This window comes from Ictidomys tridecemlineatus, chromosome 6 (assembly GCF_052094955.1).
Source record: "Ictidomys tridecemlineatus isolate mIctTri1 chromosome 6, mIctTri1.hap1, whole genome shotgun sequence".
Taxonomy (NCBI): domain Eukaryota; kingdom Metazoa; phylum Chordata; class Mammalia; order Rodentia; family Sciuridae; genus Ictidomys; species Ictidomys tridecemlineatus.
Genome location: NC_135482.1, coordinates 72,566,567 through 72,587,431, shown reverse-complemented (window position 1 = coordinate 72,587,431; position 20,865 = coordinate 72,566,567). Strand labels below are relative to the sequence as shown.

At 33.8% G+C, this 20,865-nt stretch overlaps 1 protein-coding gene across 7 annotated transcripts in view; it reads left to right on the top strand.

Moving 5' to 3' along the window:
- Cntn1 (contactin 1) overlaps positions 1-20,865 on the top strand; it is a 343,238-nt gene that overhangs the window by 196,609 nt on the left and 125,764 nt on the right. For all 7 annotated transcript variants that reach the window (XM_078014880.1, XM_078014877.1, XM_078014881.1 and 4 more), the window contains 4 exons: positions 6,097-6,229; positions 9,272-9,444; positions 11,512-11,607; positions 18,692-18,898. In XM_078014880.1, coding sequence (XP_077871006.1) covers positions 6,097-6,229; positions 9,272-9,444; positions 11,512-11,607; positions 18,692-18,898 — 609 coding nt within the window. The remainder of the gene's footprint in view (positions 1-6,096; positions 6,230-9,271; positions 9,445-11,511; positions 11,608-18,691; positions 18,899-20,865) is intronic.

Genomic DNA, 20,865 nt, shown 5'->3' with positions numbered 1-20,865 from the left:
AGTATTTATTTCATAAGAATTAGCATGTGAAATAATCTATAATTTATACTTTGCATCTTGATAGAAATCTACTGTATACAAAGCTAATATTTAAAAAATTCTTTTTATGTCTTTGTTGGAGGGAGGGCAGATAGGGAATTTCCCATGTCTTTATAGCATTTGCACCCAAATTTCCTGGATATTGTTTCAATTAGACTTACAATGGTTATTATAGCATTGTTTTGGTACATTTTTATATGAGTGATATTTTACAGTGATTACCACTATTTTATATTTGTGATAGGTCACTCATAGCTCCATTTATCAATATAGACTAGGAGACCAAGTACAGTGGTACATGCCTGTAATCCCAGAAGTTTAGGAGGTTGAGACAGAAGGATTGTGAGGTCAAAGCTAGCCTCAGGAAAAGTGAGGCTCTAAGTAACTAAGTGAGACCCTGTCGCCCACTGAACTACATCCCCACACCCATTTTGTATTTTATTTTATTTTATGTGAAAACTTTGATACACGGTCTTTTTTATATTTATTTTTTATTGGTTGTTCACAACATTACAAAGCTCTTGACATATCATATTTCATACATTAGATTGAAGTGGGTTATGAACTCCCAATTTTACCCCAAATGCAGATTGCAGAATCACGTCGGTTACACATCCACAATTTTACATAATGCCCTATTAGTAATTGTTGTATTCTGCTACCTTTTCTATCCCCTACTATCCCCCCTCCCCTTCCCTCACATCTTCTCTCTCTACCCCATCTACTGTAATTCATTTTTCTCCTGTTTATTTTCCCATTCCCCTCATAACCTCTTATATGTAATTTTGTATAGCAATGAGGGTCTAGAGTCATGAGTAATAGGTAATACTGCAGTAGTTTATCACAAACAAAAATGAAAACTGTGCAAAAGTATGGTTTGAAATTCAGATTGACAACTAGGGTCAGGTTAACAGAAAGTTTAAGCGGACTAAATTCTCCTTTACTTGGCTTTACCTGCCCAAGCAAAGCCTATCACATCTCAATTGCCACTTCCTGGACCAATGTGTATTTCTGAAATACCTCACCAAAAAGAGAAAAACTAGACTACGAATACCCTGAGATAGTCTGGTTTCTTGAAGAAGGTGCATCATCTGTCACATGCTACATCTGAGGATGAAGGCAGATCTTAGGTAGCTGTGGGAAGATGCCAAGCCAGTTGTGTAAATCACAAAAAGTCTATATATTTCAGAAATGGACATTGATCCAAGAAGTGGCTATTGAGATGTAATAGGCTCTGCTGGGGCAGGTAAAGCCAAGCAAAAGAGAATTTAGTCCATTTAAACTTTCTCTTAACCTGATTCTAGTTATCATTCTGAATTTCAAACTGTATTTTTGCACAGTTTGCATTTTTGTTTGTGATAAACTATCACAGGGTTACTTATTAATCATGACTGTAAAAGACTGTACACCAAAGTTTTCAAAGCCAAGCCCTATACATAAAGCATCTTTATTCTTTTATAAGTAGGGAATGGTTAGCAGTGATGACAAGGATCTGTACTATATAGAAGTATGCTTTGAGACAACTTAAATATTCCCTAACTTAGAGAGGTTATTGTATTTCAAGAGAGCTTGTGCCCCACCCTATAATGATTGTGATATTATAAATATTGTAAAAATTCCAATATTAGACTCTCTTCAATTTTTTTGCCATTGATTTTTTTCTAATAGATTTTTCTGAGACTCTTCTTACAGCATACTTATGTAAAATTATGTTTAATAACTAACAGATTGAGGTGACATATTTCAGAATGAGAATTGAAATTTGTTTCAGTATGGGTATGAAGTGAATAAAAATAACTCTCCAGCACAAATTTTATTTTACTTTCAATCTCCAGAAATAAAGTGGAATAACAGGATTATAGATAGAGGACCATCTCCACATAGTGAGAAATGAAGCAGTCATATTTTTGATCCTACAATTGACTGATCAAATTAATTTTTAGACTGAAAATTGCACCAAAGAAAAAGCACTTGCCTATTACTCACACTTGTAAATTTTCTGCAAAAAATGCATAGATTATTATTTTCTTTTTAATATTTGATAAAATTTAAGAAAGATACTTCACTATAGACTTATGACAGTCCCGTGTTAGAAAATCAATGAGTCCACATGAAGAATACTTCAAAAGAAAAAGTGATTTAAAGTGTTAAAATCCTCAATTAGCTTGAGAAGTTGATGCTTATCTTTAGGATCATCTATCCAGTAGAAAAGGGGAGTATATTTTAAAAATAATCTTAGCTTCTGTTTTAGACATAATCCCTGTTTTTTGCTCTCCTGCAGATCAGTGGTCTTCTGTTTACATTACTTGCATAATTTCATCACACATCCATTTCTTTCTAGTTTGAATTTTATGAAGTCTTATGCAATCATTACTATATTCCCCATTATTAAATAAGATATTCAGTTAGATAAAAGTTTCCCCAATTTGTTGCTTATAGAATGTAACTTTGAGGAAGTCCAAACAAAGGAAAATCATCTGACACCAAAGACCTGAGATTCTCTTAACAGTGGTTTTCACAGAGCTGAAGTTTTGATTTTCAATAATATCCAACCTATCCAACTTTTTCCTTTCATGGATTATGCTCTTGGCATTGTGTCTAAAACTCATTGCTGTACCCAAGACTAGATCATCAACTGGACTAAGGACACTAACCTGAAGTTCATAAAACTAGTTCCTAAGGCAACCGTCTGAAATCCTTATTCTAGCATTGTTGTAGGTAGCAGAAATTCGAGATCTATTCCAGTGCAGGTCAGTGATCTTAGGTGTACATTATAGGCATAACCACACCACACATCCATTTCTTCTTAAAATAGATGATCTTGTAAATGCCATGATTTTATTCTCTTTTATTGCTGAGTAATATTCCATTGTGTATAAATGCCACACTTTTTAATATCCATTCATCTATTGAAGGGCATCTAGGTTGGTTCCACAGTTTAGCTATTGTGAATTGTGCTGCTATAAACATTGATGTGGCTGATGTTCCTGTAGTATGCTGTTTTTTAAAGTCCTTTGATCATTATTATCCAAAGTACAGGTATGAAGACCCAAATTGGTGTGAATATATTATGTATACAACCAGAGATATGAAAAATTGTGCTCTATATAGGTAATAAGAATTGTAATGCATTCCATTCTCATATATAAATAAAAAAAAATTTTAAAAATTGATGATCTTGTCTACTGGTAATTTTAATGACATCATTAAATAATATGTAATTAAATGCAGTTTACTTAAAATATAATTATGAACTTTTTACTCACTAAAAATATTTATTTTTAGCTTTCTAAATATGTAATAGGATTTTGAAATAATTCACACTGAAATTGCTTTATCAAAGGGTAAAGTGGAAATAGAAATCATTTTGCTCTCAAAAAGAGAACCTAAATATACTGATAAAAGGGCACTTTTCTGTTTATCTTTTTGAGCATTTTTATTATTTGCATTGGGAATAAAAGCAGGGTCTCCAAAACAGCAGGTATTACTAAATTGCTCCAGTTAGAAAAGCTGTGCAATTGAGAGAGACTCAAGTAAGTGCTTATGAAATTGTCCACGTGGGAAGAAAAATAGCATGACTTTTATCATAGATAAGCACAAGGTCATTTCTCTCAAAAATTGGAAACTCTAGACACTAGGTACAAAATGAAAGTCTCTAGTCGTCAGGGATTTGGATTCATTTCTCATTTTCCCCTGGTCTGCTGTTAAATTCTGAAAGGCCAGAAAGTAGAGGGCATCATCAGTAAAATTATTAGAAGTGAAGCAGAAAGTGCTTTATATATATATATATATTTTCTTTCCTGGTTTTCTCAACCTCAAGAAGGATGTGGAACTAGAGTCAGCACTTTCAAAGTCATTAGCAGAAGGCTTCTGTGAATCCCTTGCATTCATGATCTTATTTATCATTATGGTAGGCCCATGGGGTCTCAAGGACTTTTGCCCTTATTCTTTTCTTTTTTTTTTTTTTTAAAGAGAGAGTGAGAGAGGAGAGAGAGAGAGAGAGAGAGAATTTTTAATATTTATTTTTTAGTTCTCGGCGGACACAACATCTTTGTTGGTATGTGGTGCTGAGGATCAAACCCGGGCCGCACGCATGCCAGGCGAGCACGCTACCGCTTGAGCCACATCCCCAGCCCTCTTTTATTTTTTTAAGAGAGAGTGAGAGAGGAGAGAGAGAGAGAGAATTTTTTAATATTTATTTTTTAGTTCTCGGCGGACACAACATCTTTGTTGGTATGTGGTGCTGAGGATCGAACCCGGGCCGCCGCATGCCAGGCGAGCGTGCTACCGCTTGAGCCACATCCCCAGCCCTTATTCTTTTCTTTATAAATGTAGAAGCCATGTAGTACAAGTAGCTTGCATAAAACAACAACTAGAAAAGTGAATTGATGGAGATAAATTCCAGGTCCCCTGAGCAATTTAGTGGCTATCTGAAATGGTTATGGTGGTTATGAAATGTGGCTGAGGTCTATAAATTCTTGAATGGCAATTTGGGCATTTCAGCTAAAAATGAGGCAACTCTCTTTGAAAAATTTTGAGTTAGTTTAGAAAAATTAATGCTTCCTAGTAGAGGAAACTACCTTAAGGAGTTTGTACTGAGTGTCCAAGACTACACAACATTAGTGCTATACTAATAGCACCACAGCTGTAGTATAAGACTGAGTACAAGTTGGCTCTGTCTTTTTGGAGCTTTGTGACTTTTCTGAGAATTGATATACATAAAAATGTGAATTAATATTTGAAAGTGTTTATAACAATTTTTGCATAATAAGTATTTATTGATTACTAATGATGTGCCAGGTAGGTACATTACTGTCTTCCATGCATGTCTCAAAATAATTGTGATAATAATCCTATGAGATAGACTTCATGATTCCTCTTTTATAAAGGTGATATTGAGACTTAGAGAGATTAAATAATTTGTCCAGTGGCACATGGATATATGGTATGTGACAAAAATTAAGTGACATAAATAAACCGTATGTTAAAGTAAGTTGGAACATATCTCTTCAAGGTTGATGTTAGAGAAGATAAAAAGCCAGCATGGCATTTGCCTTAAACTCTCTTAAAAAAATAAACTGGAGGAATAAACTATGTATTTGAACTAGGAGAGACATTTCAGTAACCCTATATAAGAATATTCCCCCTTTCTAGCCACATAGATCAGTATGTACTGATCAGATCAATAGGGCCTTGAGCTGTGCAGTGCCAATGCTGCAACAATGGTGACATGTGAGCCCCTTCTCTTCATTCTGCTGTGCATTGTTACCTTTCCTTCCAGAGAGGACAGAGTGCTGGGAACACTTTCTTAACAATATTGATGTTGTGATGAATTTCAAACCAGTTGGTCAGACCTTGTACTCAAGTGATTTGTTTTTGAGTTGTTCTAAATGTTACTGAGTACCAGTGATGGTCACATGTTTAGGAAATATATAAATAGGGAATAGAAAAGAGACTAATTACCTAGAGCTTCTAGAAATTTATTTGTTCTCTTGTAACAAACTTTTAAAGCACCTCTGTATTCCATGCAGACACACACCAAGTTAGGAAACTGGTATACAGAGATTAAAGATATAGCCACCTATGTGGTATATGGAGATTAAAGACATAGTCACCAAGCACTGACCATCTAATGGGATGGAAAGGTTGCCTTTAAGAATTACGTTGGGTATGCTACGTACCCTTACTGAAGATAGCTTCCTAAAGGAACTAACTTCATGATCAGATTACAAAGGACCATATAAATTTTAGCAGAAGAGTGCAGTGGTGATTCTAGAAAGAGGCAAAGCATATGGAAAGACCCAGGGCATGAAAGCATGGCATGAGGAACTGGAAGTAGTTAAGCATGAAATCATCATGTACTTTTAGGAAAATGATGTGGGATGGATAGGAGAAAATTTTGAATACAGAACTGAATGTTTTTAATCAGAATCATGGAGGTAATATCTTTGTTTTGAATTAAAATGGAAATTGTGTTTCTGACATTTTTTTTAAATAACCTTTTTCTGTATATCCAGATTTTCCTTGACATATAAAATAATTTTATTTTTCTCACAGTTTCTGAGGAGGACAAAGGATTTGGACCAATTTTTGAGGAGCAACCAATCAATACCATTTATCCAGAAGAATCACTGGAAGGAAAAGTTTCACTAAACTGTAGGGCACGAGCCAGCCCTTTTCCAGTTTACAAGTAATGTGTCTCATTGTCCTGAAAAAGTCATAACTGTAAATGATGGATGATATTTCTATGTTAACTAAATTTATAAAGCTTGCATAGATAATTCTAGAAAGCCTTACTTTTTCAATACTCTCAAGTCTACATTCCAGATAACAGAACTAATTTCTTAAATAATCTTACCTATTAGACAATCTATTTAGATGTATCCCTTTAGTTTTTCTGAGTTACATATTTATGATATTAAAAATAACTTTTAAAAATGTTACAGTGGGTTTTCCTGCTTTAAGTAGTTCAGAGAAGAATGCTAGCAGTTTCTAGTCTGGTGCAATAATAAGATTCAGAAATTAACTAGATACTAATGGATTTGAATATCACTTGAAATGGTTCCATGAAGATAAAGCAGGTGATTGATGGGAAAATTAGGGGCTGAACTGGGTTAATATCAACCAACTTAATTGAAGGTTGTCACTCAACAACCCTAATTTTAATAGTAGACGCTTATTCCTCGATAGAAAAATAACTTTCTATTGTTATAAAAAGTTAATATCAAAGAAAATATCCCCTTTCCCTCATTTAATTCTAATTGAACTCATTTTTTTCTTGCCACTGGCTATAATTACAAAATTATTCTTAAAATATGAATTTAGACATAAAATCAACATACCTTTGAAATTATTTTTATTGTTTCAATTTCATGCATGGGAGTACAATATAAATACAATTTGTTGTAAAATAGTTGATGGGCTAGACTTATTGCTACCCTTAAGCTATATATAAGGGAAGTCTATGCACATTGCACATAGTCCTGGTCATGGACTAGTATAGTTATTAGGAACTGTAGAGGAGATCAAACCCAAGACTATTTTACAGGAAAAGAAGCTAAATCCTCTGTAAGTAAATTGACTTGGTTTTGAGTTAGGAAACCACAGATCCAGGATGAAAACACAAGTTTTATGACTTCCAAAGAAGCCTATAATTTTTTAGTATTTATCTATTTAGACAAATTGATAGAATCTTAAAAGCTATTTCAATTATGCTTATTCTGTGACACTCTTTCCTGGACATTCTTACAAGAAACCTTGGCAAATCAACTTCCAGACTAGAATGGAGTCAACGAGATAGAAGGGCTGTTCTCAGTGTTCTAGAAACACAACACGGGCAGGATTATGTTTCTTGTTACGTTTCTTGCTGTGTGCCCTGTGCCCCTCAGTATCACCACCTCCTCCTGTAAGCTGCCCCTGCACTGAAACCCAGGTTGCCTTGACCTTTATGAATGTAGCTGAAGCAGCCAGGTAGATGTTTAATGCTATTTGTGAAGACCGTCCGCATTTAACCACAAAACATAAAAACAAATCAATAAAGAAGCAATGAAGCGAAAGAGAAAAAGAAAAATATATGATGTAATTAGTCTCATGGAAAAGAACACTGGCAGGTTTTAAATTCATTTAGTATTCTCAGCAAGTCATACTAAACCTTGGTAATCAGACAATCTGTCATTCACATAGTAGTTTTATATTTGTAGCATGTTCCATGATAATATGTTATTCATGGCAATATCCCGAGAGGGAAAAGTTACAACAGGGAACTTTATCTCCCACTTTTTAGCCTTGAGGCCTCCATTATATCCCCCCTACCCCTAAAGCAACAAGCACTACAGTAAAAGCTGTATTTAGAGCAGTACAAAAGGAATTGCAACAATAGTGTGTTTCTGAAAATAGACCAGTGAACTTACCCAACCAGCAAAATTTAATGGTTGTATCACTGGCAAAATCAGATCCCTAGGGAGGAAGCCAAGACCATAAACAGAAATATGGAGCCTATATAATGAAGGAGAAATCACAATAGTCGCAGCTGTCCAACAAGGAAACTCACTGCCTTGAAAAATCTAAGCAACAGCACTGTGTGGTTGGAGTAGAGACAATATCACCATCAACTGAAGGAAGGGGGCATATTTATTCCTTGGGTTGGAATTGTGTAGGTTTTCAAAATGCAAAAGCATTGCTTTCTATGCTTGTTTCTTAAATTACCGCCTATACTATAAAGATTATAACTGAATATGTTCTAGTACATTTGATTTAGTAAAAAAGATGTTCTAAAATCATAAGGCTGTTTTGGCATGATTCTTGCTTATCAGAAATATGCCATCAATGAATGGTGTGTCCACAGGCTCTACTATTTAAATTATTTGACCAGGGCTCTTGTATTTTGACCTTCCTGAGGACATGAAACCTTAATGGATAAATGCTCATACAAAATGATTATGAAATTTTGAGGTGGTAATCCTAATTATATTCTACATGCATTTTTCTCAGACCTCACCAAGAAAATTACATCCCTGTTTCTAGTAAATTTATTTATGACAGTTCCCATCAATTATAAGATTATAAAACAGGTTAAAAAACTCTTTGACAAAAATAATACTTAAATAATGAGAAAAGACACAAGTGACCACTGACTCTAGGCTGAGGAAATCTGATTCAACTAATTTATTTGTGGCTTTGAGTTAAAAGACCCAGTGGAATCATAATTTTCGAACTGTATGATCACCCTCTAGTGGTCAGAATATACCATTTACTAAGCAGAATTTTAATGAGTTTATTTCACTGAAAAATGTTTGCTGTTTAAAAATAAGATATTGATATATTTTGTTGAATTTCTGCTAGATCAATGTTTTAATATTTCATAGAACATGCATATATGAATCCTGTACATTAATTGCTATCATTTATACTCAGATATACTCTGTGTATCTGCTAAGAAATCAATTTATGGAGTAAAACTCAACAAAATATTTGTTATTTGGTATGTCTTATTTTTTAAAAAGAGGAAGTATGTCATTTAATTTAATATTTACCTTTTTTGTATCTGAGCAAAATTATATTTCATGAACCTAGATACTCAGTTATAGAGTATGAAGAATTACCACCACAAGTCACATACTTAATCATCTGACTTCGCATGTAGCTGTATTCAAGTCATTTTAGAACAGTGTTAGCCCAGTAGAGTTTCCAGGGCTTCTTACCTTGGATCTGACATGAATATCTTTTCTCACAGATGGAGAATGAATAACGGAGATGTTGACCTGACAAGTGACCGATACAGTATGGTGGGAGGAAACCTTGTCATCAACAACCCTGACAAACAGAAAGATGCTGGAACGTACTACTGTTTGGCATCAAATAACTATGGGATGGTCAGAAGCACTGAAGCAATCCTGAGCTTTGGGTGTAAGTAGTTGTAACTTTAAAAAGGGTAGTTTTACTTGATGAATTGAGAATTAGATGTGTTTTAATTATTGATCAAAATCTATATAGACTGGAGGGCTAATTCTGTGATGATCAACTCTGTGGGCTTCTTTTATCCTCTTAAAATCCTTCTACTTGCTTCTCCCAGTAAAATCGGTCTCTTGCATCACCACTGCAACATCAGTACTGAATGCTTGCCAGTGGGTTATTGGAGAAGACATATTCCCACCACCCACACAGATTGGCAGGATGTAGTTGGTGACACAGGTCAGACATGTTTAAAAATTTTCAATTGAAATGCAGAAATTCTAATGTGACCTTTGAGATAGTTATCATCAATAAGTGATACCTTAAGAATTCAGCAAGAAGAGAATCAAGAAGAAAGTATAGCAGAAGGAAGTCAACACAGAAAAGGTGGGTCTTTTATGATGAATGAAGTTTAATTGTGTGGTGAAGAAAAAAATTCAGGAGACCAAATCATCACACAGGGTGTTTTAAGTGTACTTAAGATTGTGAAAGATAATTTTGTAAAATAAACTGAGGCCATATTCTGAAGGCTCTTACATATCTCGAAAAGTTAGTATCACTGGAAGTGCTAAGCCATACATTAGTACCTCCAAGGGAGTACAAACTGGTTCTTAGGAATAGGAAATGTCTTAAGCATTACAATATTATGGTTTGTGGCTTTCCATTGCTCAACCCTACCCGACAATATCTTATTCCTCAATATTTAAATTCTCTTCATAGGAATGATTAACATTATATTTTAAGCTTAAATTAAATAAAAGTTTTCACCTTGAGAAAAGCAATAATTAAAAACATTTTGAGAAATACTGTGTTAAACTAAAGTTAGAGGTTGTTTTCATTGTACATTAGGAGATGAATTTAACCAGATGATTTTATAAGCTAGCACTTCTATCTATTACAAAATGGTTATAAGATAAGAATAATATGTTAAGAAATGCTGCATGGCAGTGACCACCAGAAGGGATTCAGACAGGATCAGAAAGAACAGTAAAATTAAATTAGTGTGATGAAAGAGAAATGGAAATAATAAATACTAATCTTGATAAATAATTAACAGGTTACAGTGCACAGAAGGAAAGAAGACATTAAATATTAAGAAAAGTTCAGTGAAAGGGCAGATACATTCTGTGCTTGTTAAAAGTGGAATGGGAGGGAAAAAACCCACTTTCAGAGATTGGAGGAAGCATTGGATGGTTGTTTCATATGCAGAGTTTGTTGTAATATGAAGTTACCCAAATTGAGATGGCAAATAAGCAATTGAAGATAGGGCTGGCATTCAAGTGAGACATCAGGACTGGAGATGTCAATGTGAATATTTCTTTGTATAAAGATAAAAATCAGAATACACTGATTTTCAGAAATAGGTAATATAGTAAGGGAAGTAAAAGATATAATTTGGGGGCAGATCATAGATGAGGACCAGAAGGACAGGCAGGACTGAAACAGAATGAGTATCAGCAAAACAAATGAAGAATTAAAGGGCTCAGGATCTATGAATAAAGCAAAACAAGAGCTCCAAATACATAGAAAAGAGTAAAGGAAATTACAATCTAGACAACCCAGAATTTGAAAAGGTCACATTCACCTTCTCAATGAATATTCTGCCTTTTGCTCTCATTCCTTTCAATATCTAAATCCTCCTTCTGGTAGAGAAATATAAACCTTCAAATGAGTCCATTCCTCTAAGCATGCCTCTTTACTTACTTTATTAGTTAGATCTCTGATTTGACCTTTCCCAATTTACTTCCTTATTGAGATTTTCCTTAAATCTGAAACAAAAGTTCATAGGATATTTATGATCTTCAGAGTTGTCAGACTTCTTACAAAGGCTGCTATAGGTATCCATAGGTTCTGCACTCATGACAGAACTCTTAGGTGGTGTGTGTAAATTCTGGCATGTGCAAATGAGGAACATTGTATCTCAAGTGACAGTTAACAGTTACAGAAAGGTAATATTTAATGAATATCTCTCTTTCTCTTGACCAGAAAGTGAATGATTTCCTTTTCCTTGTTTATAATTAGATCTGGATCCTTTCCCACCTGAGGAACGCCCTGAGGTCAGAGTGAAAGAAGGAAAAGGAATGGTACTTCTCTGTGACCCCCCATACCATTTTCCAGGTAAATTTAGTGTCTCTGTGTCTATAAGCACCTATGAAATGAATGGCAAGTTTCCATTTGTCTAGTAGTAATGATACATTTACTAATAGTCTAATTAACTCAATAATCATGGCTCATCATTAATTAATGAGACGCAATGTTTGTATAAATTTTTGTAATACATCACTTTATAGTGGTTAGACACTTTCTTTATTGGTTCATTAGACACTTGATCATAGCACCAAAGATCTTTTATCATTTCAGTTTATAAACAGTATGTAGGGTGGTTTGTTTTCTCATTAAAATTTCTGTTACATGGGTGAAATTATGAGATATTTTTGAGAAATTATTCCTGAAATAGAACAGCACCAAGACATGATAAAAAATCAATCATTTTCTTCATAATTTAACACCTAAAACATGCTGTTATCTGGAACTAAATACTAGAAATGGATAAAATGTAATAAATTATCAATCTCTTCAGGAATACTAAGATGCAAGAATAGTCATCATTTTAGAAAAGGGGCAAAATGAGTATCATTGGTTATGAGATTCAGCTGTGAATACATTTTCTATAATATTATATCAGTAAAGCAAAAGCCAGCAAAGCACTAACTAAATAAGAATGCTTCATATACTTATTTTCATTTATTTTATTTATTAAATCTCTCCTTGAGATGATATATAAAATTTTTCATAATAAAATAATGTTTTATATTATTTGTTATAGTTTTTTCCTCATGAAACTCTGATCAACTATGTTTTTATTATTTATTATGAATATACATTCTTCAAAATAAATGATGCATAGATGTTAGATATTGAACATACTATCAAAAGTCATTCCCATATTTTTATTAGATCCAACAGTAGAAAATAAAGCATAAAGTGTATCACAAGATTTTTTATTTCCTTAAATTAACTATTTATGCTTTATTTTTAATCACAAATGATGTTACCTTATCTGTTATGTAATAATATTTTTCTTCAATTTGTTATGCTTTTCTTTTTTTTTTACTTGTACTCTTCTTCTTTAATTTTTTTTTAGTTTTTATTCTAATTTGTTATATATAACAGATTCAAACTAAAAAGCTTCTTGTCAGCAAAGGAAACAATCAGTGAGGCTAATAGAGAGCCTACATCTTGGGAGCAAATTTTTACCCCTCAAACATCAGAGCACTAATCTAAAAAAGCTAACTAACTCAAAAAGCTAAACACCAAGAAAGCAAATAGCCCAATCAATAAATGGGCCAAGGAACTGAACAGGCACCTCTCAGAAGATATATACAATCAATCAACAAATATATATATAAAAATGTTCAACATCTCTAGCGACTAGAGAAATGCAAATCAAAACTACTCTTAAGATTTCATCTCACTCCGTTCAGAATGGCAATTATTAAGAACACAAACAACAATAAGTGTTGGCGAGAATGTGGGGGAAAAGGCACATTCATACATTGCTGGTGGGACTGCAAATTGGTGCAGCCAATATTGAAAGCAGTATGGAGATTCTGGGAAGTATGGAGATTGTGGAAAGCTGGGAATGGAACCACCATTTGACCCAGCTATCCCACTCCTTGGTCTATACCCAAAGGACTTAAAAACTGCATACTACAGGGACACAGCCACATTGATGTTTATAGCAGCACAATTCACAACAGCTTAACTGTGGAACCAACCTAGATGAATGGATAAAGAAAATGTGGTATATATACACAATGGACTATTACTAAGCAATAAAAGAGAATAAAATCACGGCATTTGCAGGTAAATGGATGGAGTTAGGGAAGATAATGCTAAGTGAAGGTAGCCAATCCCCAAAAACCAAATGGTGAAAGTTTCTCTGATTAAGGATGCTGATTCATAATAGGGTTGGGCGGGGGAGCAGGGAGAATTAGATGAACTCTAGATAGGGGGCAAAGGAGGCTGAGGGGAAGGGAAGGGACATAGGAGTAAAAATGATGGTGGAATGAGATGGATATCATTACCCTAAGTACATGTATGAAGACATGAATGGTGTGAATATACTTTGTGTACAAGCAGAGATATGAAAAATTGTGTTCAATATGTTTAATATGAATTTTAATGCATTCTGCCATTATATATAACAAATTTTGTCATAAATTTGACTCTAGACATCTCTGTAGAGAATAAAACATAACAGGCTGTTATAAATAATTTTGTGAGGACTATATCAACCTGAGATAGGCATATGCATATATGCACATATGTACCTCACACAAAATTATACACACACACACACACACACACATATATATATAAACTATTATAAAAATACATGTATAGAGATGATTACTTGAGAAATATAGAAGTAATATATGAAATTTAAAATGTATGAAAACCTTTCAATGACAGAATAGGCATTTTCTGTGAAAAATAACCTTCCTAGATTCATTGTCTTCCCCACAAACAAGGTAACAGTCATGAGCAGGCATGACTACATCTGAAATTCAATACTGAATAGGCATCATTCCTTCACTCATTGACTTAGCAAATCTCTCATGAGCACTCTCTACATAGCAGGCACTGCTATACCATAGTAACACCTCAGTTGAAGTAAAATAGAAAAGCTACCAGCTTTTCATAGACATTCTGCTGGGACAGACAGACAGTAAGTAAGATGAAGAATTAAAAGATATGGCATGCTTTGTATTTTAGATACATATTAGGGAGAAACACATAATAGAGGGAAGGGGAGGAGAGGGAGTTTAGGGAATGATTGAACTTTTAGATTGGGCTTCACTGAGAAGAGAACTTTGAATAAATGCCTGAAGAAAATAAAAAAGCTAATGGTAAAAGTGTCTGAGAGAAGGACATTCCAGGCATATGTAGCAAGAAAGCCAGAGTGGTTCCATAGAGTGAATAAGATTGAAGGCAGCAAGAAATGGAATGAGAAACTAGAGCCCCATGGTGGATCCTGTCATTCATTGCAATTTCTTTGGCTTTTACTTTAACTGAGAATTGCACTGGAGGATTTTGAGCAAAGGAGTCATATAACATTACTTTGGTTATGAAAAGAAAACTTCATACTGGTAGAGAAAGATCAGAGGAATTAAATACAATGGCCCAAAGTGGTAGCAGTATAGATGGAAAGAAAATTCTGGATATATTCCAGATAAATTGATATATTTAATTGTATATTTAATTTTACATGTCCTTGAGTTAAATTCAGCATATATTTTGAGGAAGGAGACAAGAGGAATTAATAGTAGACTTTATGTGAAGTATATGAGAAATGCAGAAGTTAAGCATAGCTTCAAAAGTTCTGTCATGAGTTCCTGAATTGCCATTACTTATGCTGAAGGAATAGATATGGACACATTAAATGTGAGATGTCTATTAAACTTCCAAGTGGAAGTCATATTGTGAGCTTTATATGTGTGGAGCTCACAGGTGACATCTGAGTCAGAAATATCGATTTGTGATTTATCATCATATATTTTTAAAGCCTTTGGCTACATGTGATTACCTAGAAAATTAGCGTAGATAGAAAGTGGGAGGAAGATTTCCAAGGTATAAGCTGAGATTTACTTAAAGTAAGTTCTGATTTCAGTCTCTATGATTTCTTAACCACTGTGCTGAATGAGGAATTTCATGGACCAAAAAAATGGTTTGGAGAAACTTAACATTAATAAACCAAGAGAATCAATTACCTCTTTGATAAAGATGTATATACATATTTTGAAAAAAACAAAATCTAAAACTAAGCTGTTTTTAAATGAGTCTAAGAAGATCGTTAATCACAGAATAAAATCTGAGTAGCTCTTCATCTCCTATTAATTTGATATACAACTTATTTTTGTATTATTAGCAGCTATATGATATCTTTGAACATTGCACATAGTACTGTCAACCGTATATACTATCTCTATGCCATAAATCTTCTTTCCTCCTTAATGCAGTTAAATTGAAGTTTTGTGCTTTGAATCTTAGAAATTTATTGAACTGAGTGTGCAAAGGAATCTGTTGTTGGGTTTTGAATATCTAAGAATATTATACATGGCATTATTTATAGTTCTAAAGCCCTATTGTCCCAATGATAATCTGGGAATCAGTCTCACTGTCAGGTAAACTTTGTCATATCTATCTTACTTTTCTCATTTAAACTCAGGGGATAATAACTCCTGTGCCATTTCTTCCACGTAGCTTGTTTTGAGTTTCAAACTTAATAATGAATTTGAAAATGGTAAAATAGATATATAATTTCTATGGATTATTATCAAAGTAAACAAAATAATGTAAGTGTACTCAATATTTTGGGTCCATAATTATTATTCAGTAAATCTTACTACATTGAGGATTTGGGGCTTTTATTTATTTATTTTGTATCTTGTATTTTTTGCAGTGGTAGGGATTGAACCCAGGGTCTCATGCGTTTAGGCACTGTACCACTAAGCCTCATCCCTAGCCCAAGATTTTTAATGTATGACTGTAGAGATGTTATGTCTCATTTATAAGCAGGAAAAAAGATTCAAAAGGAAACATCTCATTTTCCTCTGAGTTTAGGTACTGTAGTTTTTCTAAGGGGAAATATTTGATCAGAACTATGCTACCTATTTATTAAGAACAATCACAAATGTGCATTTCAGAATAAATACTTATTCGATTTTATAATAATATTTGATATACAACTGATTTTTAATGCCTAGCACAAAATAAGTGCTTAAAGAATATTTGAGGAATGAGTGGGTAAGAGAATGAAAGAGAAAATTAATTTGTTCATTAACTTGACTATATATAGGAGTTAAGATTCATATGAAACTAAACTTGTCTAGATTTTATTTTAGATAATTAATTCATAAATGCATGAGTTTTTAAAACTCCTAGACTCTTGAAAATTAAAATTCAATATTTTATTTCTAGCCTATTTTATGTCAATATAATTATCAAAAACGGTTTAAGTGTATCTCATAAAATATAAACCATATCTTTGTATTTTTAGAGAGTGAGAATAGGGAGAAAAATAAAAAGGCCATTAATTGAAAGGTGAGTTCTATTGATAAAATATAAAATACCTAACAATAGTTTTATAGACGAATTAAAAAACTGGAAAAGGAAATGGGAATACACTTATGAAAAATAATTCCTGCTATGTTGAATATGATTATGAAGGAATCTCAACAGACTAATAAAGCTCAGCACAAAAATAAACAAGAGCCAGAGAGCAGGGTAGGAAATATATTAACTCATAATGTGTATAAGTTGGTATAAATTTCTTTCTAAACATGTTTAACATACAATTTGCTATGTTGAAGCACTAATCAGAAGCTCTGGTGATTTTGTTGGTGTAGGTAAACTATGCTGTCAAGGCTAGTTTTTATAAAAGCATGAAAATATTCTGAAAATGTTTGCAAATTACTCCTCCAGGGCACACAAAAGTACTTCAAGTGTGTTTCAAGGAGAAAGATACATTATTCAGCAAGGCTAAATAAGTGATGCAGTTCAAAGTAATATAATGAAAGTAGCTAAATGCACTACAGTTGTCCAAAACAAAATTTTCCTTATAATATGTATGGTTCAGACTCTCCTGGGGCAATGGTTAGAAATCTTTTTTATCTGTGGATAAAAGCAACATTTTAAAACATGTGCTGGCACTTACTCTTACTGAAAAATTAATTTTATGGTTAATTATTGTTTAATCCAGTCTATAGTGGTAGGAGAAAAACAGGCAATGGCTTTTTCAAAGATGGTTGATTTAATCAACTGCATGGAGGAAGGAAATGGCAAGGAAATATACAGAAAAAAAGATAATCCATTGAATCTTTGTGAAAACTAGATTAGGATTTAGCTCTTAATTGCTGAAATCATCTCATTGTTAAGTCAGGGAAATAGGGCACTTATGAGTATGGTCATGGCACAGTTTGGTTTGGTGATGGTGGGCAAGGAAGAAGGTGAATATATTGGTTCTGGCTCCTTCTTGCTGTATGGATTTTGGGAAATCACTTAACCTAGCAAGGCCTTTGCTCCTCTGTATAATAATGGGAGAAGACTTCTTCTTTTGTTGTAATGACAATTGGTATCTTCTGACACATTGCAGTTATTATTTTTGTCTAAGTGAATGTCCTCGTCATTAGGTCAAAATTTGTTAGTTGAATTTAGATTATATTACAAGTCCCACAAGAGCAAAGACCAAATCTATATTGTTTAATGGTACATCGGAGATCCTCAGTTTGTACAGTAAGCAAATTAGAGAATGTACACCTACATTCTAATCTAATTAGAATCTGAATTTCTAATTATACTCTTCCTAGCAGCCACTGTCTTCCCTTGGACAATTTATATTAAAGGAAGTTATCATTTTGTGAACTAGAAGTATGCCTCATCCATAGTTTCATCATGTAATTTTGTTGAATGACTACTAGAGTTTTTCTTCATGGCAGAAATAGAAAATGAATGGCAAAGCAACAAATTAAGAAGGACATTCCATTTTTGATCTGTCTGGTATGATCCAAATTAAGAAGGACATTTCGTTTTTGATCTGTCTGGTATGATCAGCCAATGAAATTTCTGTGGCTGAGTAACCATATGATACATTTCCTAATATTTAAAAAACTAATAACATTCCATTCTGTTTTTACTTTTTAATATGACCACAACAGGTTATGTAAACTCATTTCTAAATCCACAATTTGAAATAGGAATACAGAAAGAAATAAAGATACAAAGCCATAGTATGTTAAGTCATTTTGAACTTATTTACAAAATACAGTAGGGCAGACAGATTGTGGACTTTGGAATTATTAAACCTGTATTGAAGTCCTAATTGTACTTAGTGGTCATTAATTTACTAACCAAGTTTTTTAACTTGAGTTTCACTTAAACATATCAATGAAATGGAAATAAAAATGCCAATAGTTTTTACATTAATATAGATAGATAAATAAATGTAATTACTTAATACTTTGCTTATATTCATGAAAAATGATAGCTATTGAAAAATTTGCACTGTTTGTCTTGGTTCTCTTCTAACATTTGCTCTACCATAGCCTCTAATAGATTATTTGACAGCTTGTGATTAGAAAAACAGAATCTTTGCTTTTGGAGGAGAGCTTAATATTTAGTAGACAATATTTTCTTCTAGATGATCTTAGCTACCGCTGGCTTCTAAATGAATTTCCTGTATTTATCACAATGGATAAACGAAGGTTTGTGTCTCAGACAAATGGCAATCTCTACATTGCAAACGTTGAGGCATCTGACAAAGGCAATTATTCCTGCTTTGTATCCAGTCCTTCAATTACAAAGAGTGTGTTCAGCAAATTTATCCCACTCATTCCAATACCTGAACGTAAGTATTTTATTTAATGCACTGTTTTTGCAAGGTTGTCTGCTATGGCATACCTGTACTAAAAAGAAGAACAACTCTTCAGCGGGGAGGCCAGCCTACTTCTTAGGTGGGGTAATACAAAAGACAGGCATCTAAGTGGGGTGAAAAGCTTAATTCTTTGAGTTGTGATTTACCTAATAGAGCTTCCCTAAGATGGTTGAGTTCAGGTTAGCTTTCTATAGCTTAGGACTGATTCATTCCTCCAGTGCCAACTTATTGGTTGCAATAGGAGTTGCTGGCATCTGCATTTTGTTTTGTAGCCATTCCTACTTCTTTGTAAGTCCATGAAGAGACCAAATGATTAGATCTAAACAAACAATAGCAAGTACAGATGGGGGTGAGGGGTTGAAGAGCAGTTTTATTATTTTGATATTTTGAAGGAAATATTTACATGATGCCAATAAGTAAATAAATAGCCTTTCCTGCTCTAATTCACATGGGGTGCTATGGATAGGTTCTTAGTGAACTAACTCTCTTTTAAAATTCACTGCTATTTAAGATAATCAGATCAAACTATATTTGCTTTTTTACCTTGCTTTTTTATCCCAGTCCTGCTGCTACATTAATATCAGTGATTTACAGCACCAGAGGAAACACCAGCATAGGAGTTGACAGACAGCTTTGGTTCCTGTCTCTTCCAGAATACAGTGTGACAATGGGGAAAATGCCATAATGCCACTGAGATGCCAGATTTCTCTCTGTAAAGAAAGAGTGACATAATTAGTATTCAGTACATGTTGTTGACTTTCTGGCACATTTTTTCTTCTTAGTCTTAGATACTCTCACTTCTTACTTCAGAGAGATAAAGAAACCATTGTGCAAAAATTCCCTGGATCATTCTTTCTACTCTCCCCAAGAAATATACTTGGCACTTCAACACTTCGGTTCATTTTCTTACTTCCTGTCTCTGTGGAAGAAATATTTCTCCTCCTGCTCAAACTGATTCCTCCTGTTTTTCTGGTTCACATCCCATTTGATTCAGTTGATTCAATCACTTTTTTACTTTCTCTTATGATCTTCAAAATGTTCTCTTCCTCATTCCCTCTGTATGTTCTTTGCATTCAAAGCAAACAACCTTGAATAATCACAACTTCTTGTTTCTCAATTGAAGGATACTTTTCAGCCCTCATTCTGTTGGATCTCTGACACTTCTTTTCTACCTCTTATGAATATTCCCTTCTAATTTCCTGGACTCTTCATCTTCTACCTGTTGCTATGACAAATTTTGCCCAGTGTTTTTCACCAGAGATTCTTCCTTCTTATGTGTCTCCCCTGTCATTTCCTAGGTATTCTTAGCCACTTACACATTTTTAATTGCTGCCTTATGAAGATCTCTTTAAATTTATGCCCTGAACTTGTCTCACAAAAAGTTTCAAGGAGGTTAAGTTCAAAGTGTTCAGAACACACCATTTTATTTTTCCTAATGCAAGGAAGCATTTCAACTCATCAATTCCTCTCTTTCTTTGATATTCAGAACAGCTAGTCCTTGGATCTTAATTAGTGTAAGCAATGGAGAGTTTTGAGAAAAATGTGAAATGCAGAGATCCTGAATTAATAGGCCTGGGACATGACCCAGAAATTTCTAAGTTCACTGAACATTCTGGGTGATTTCTGATACATTGGCCTTTGATCTATACCTTAAGAAACATTGATCCAAGGAGAGTCCTCTTGATTCCACTGTTCAAATACAATTTTTGTCTGGTCTTTCTTTTCTGTTCTCACTGTTATATACCCCAGGTCTAGCCCTCACCTATTTCCCCAGAATTAATTAACCAACCTTCTTTAGATCTTTGTCTGTGCCTGCTATATTTATCCTTTCCATGTTCCATCTTTTAAAACAGCCAAAAAGATCTTCTTTGTAAGCCAAAGGTAAGATCCATTCCTGCTCATGTTTGCATGGGTGGCGGAAATGGGGTTCCCCTCGGTGG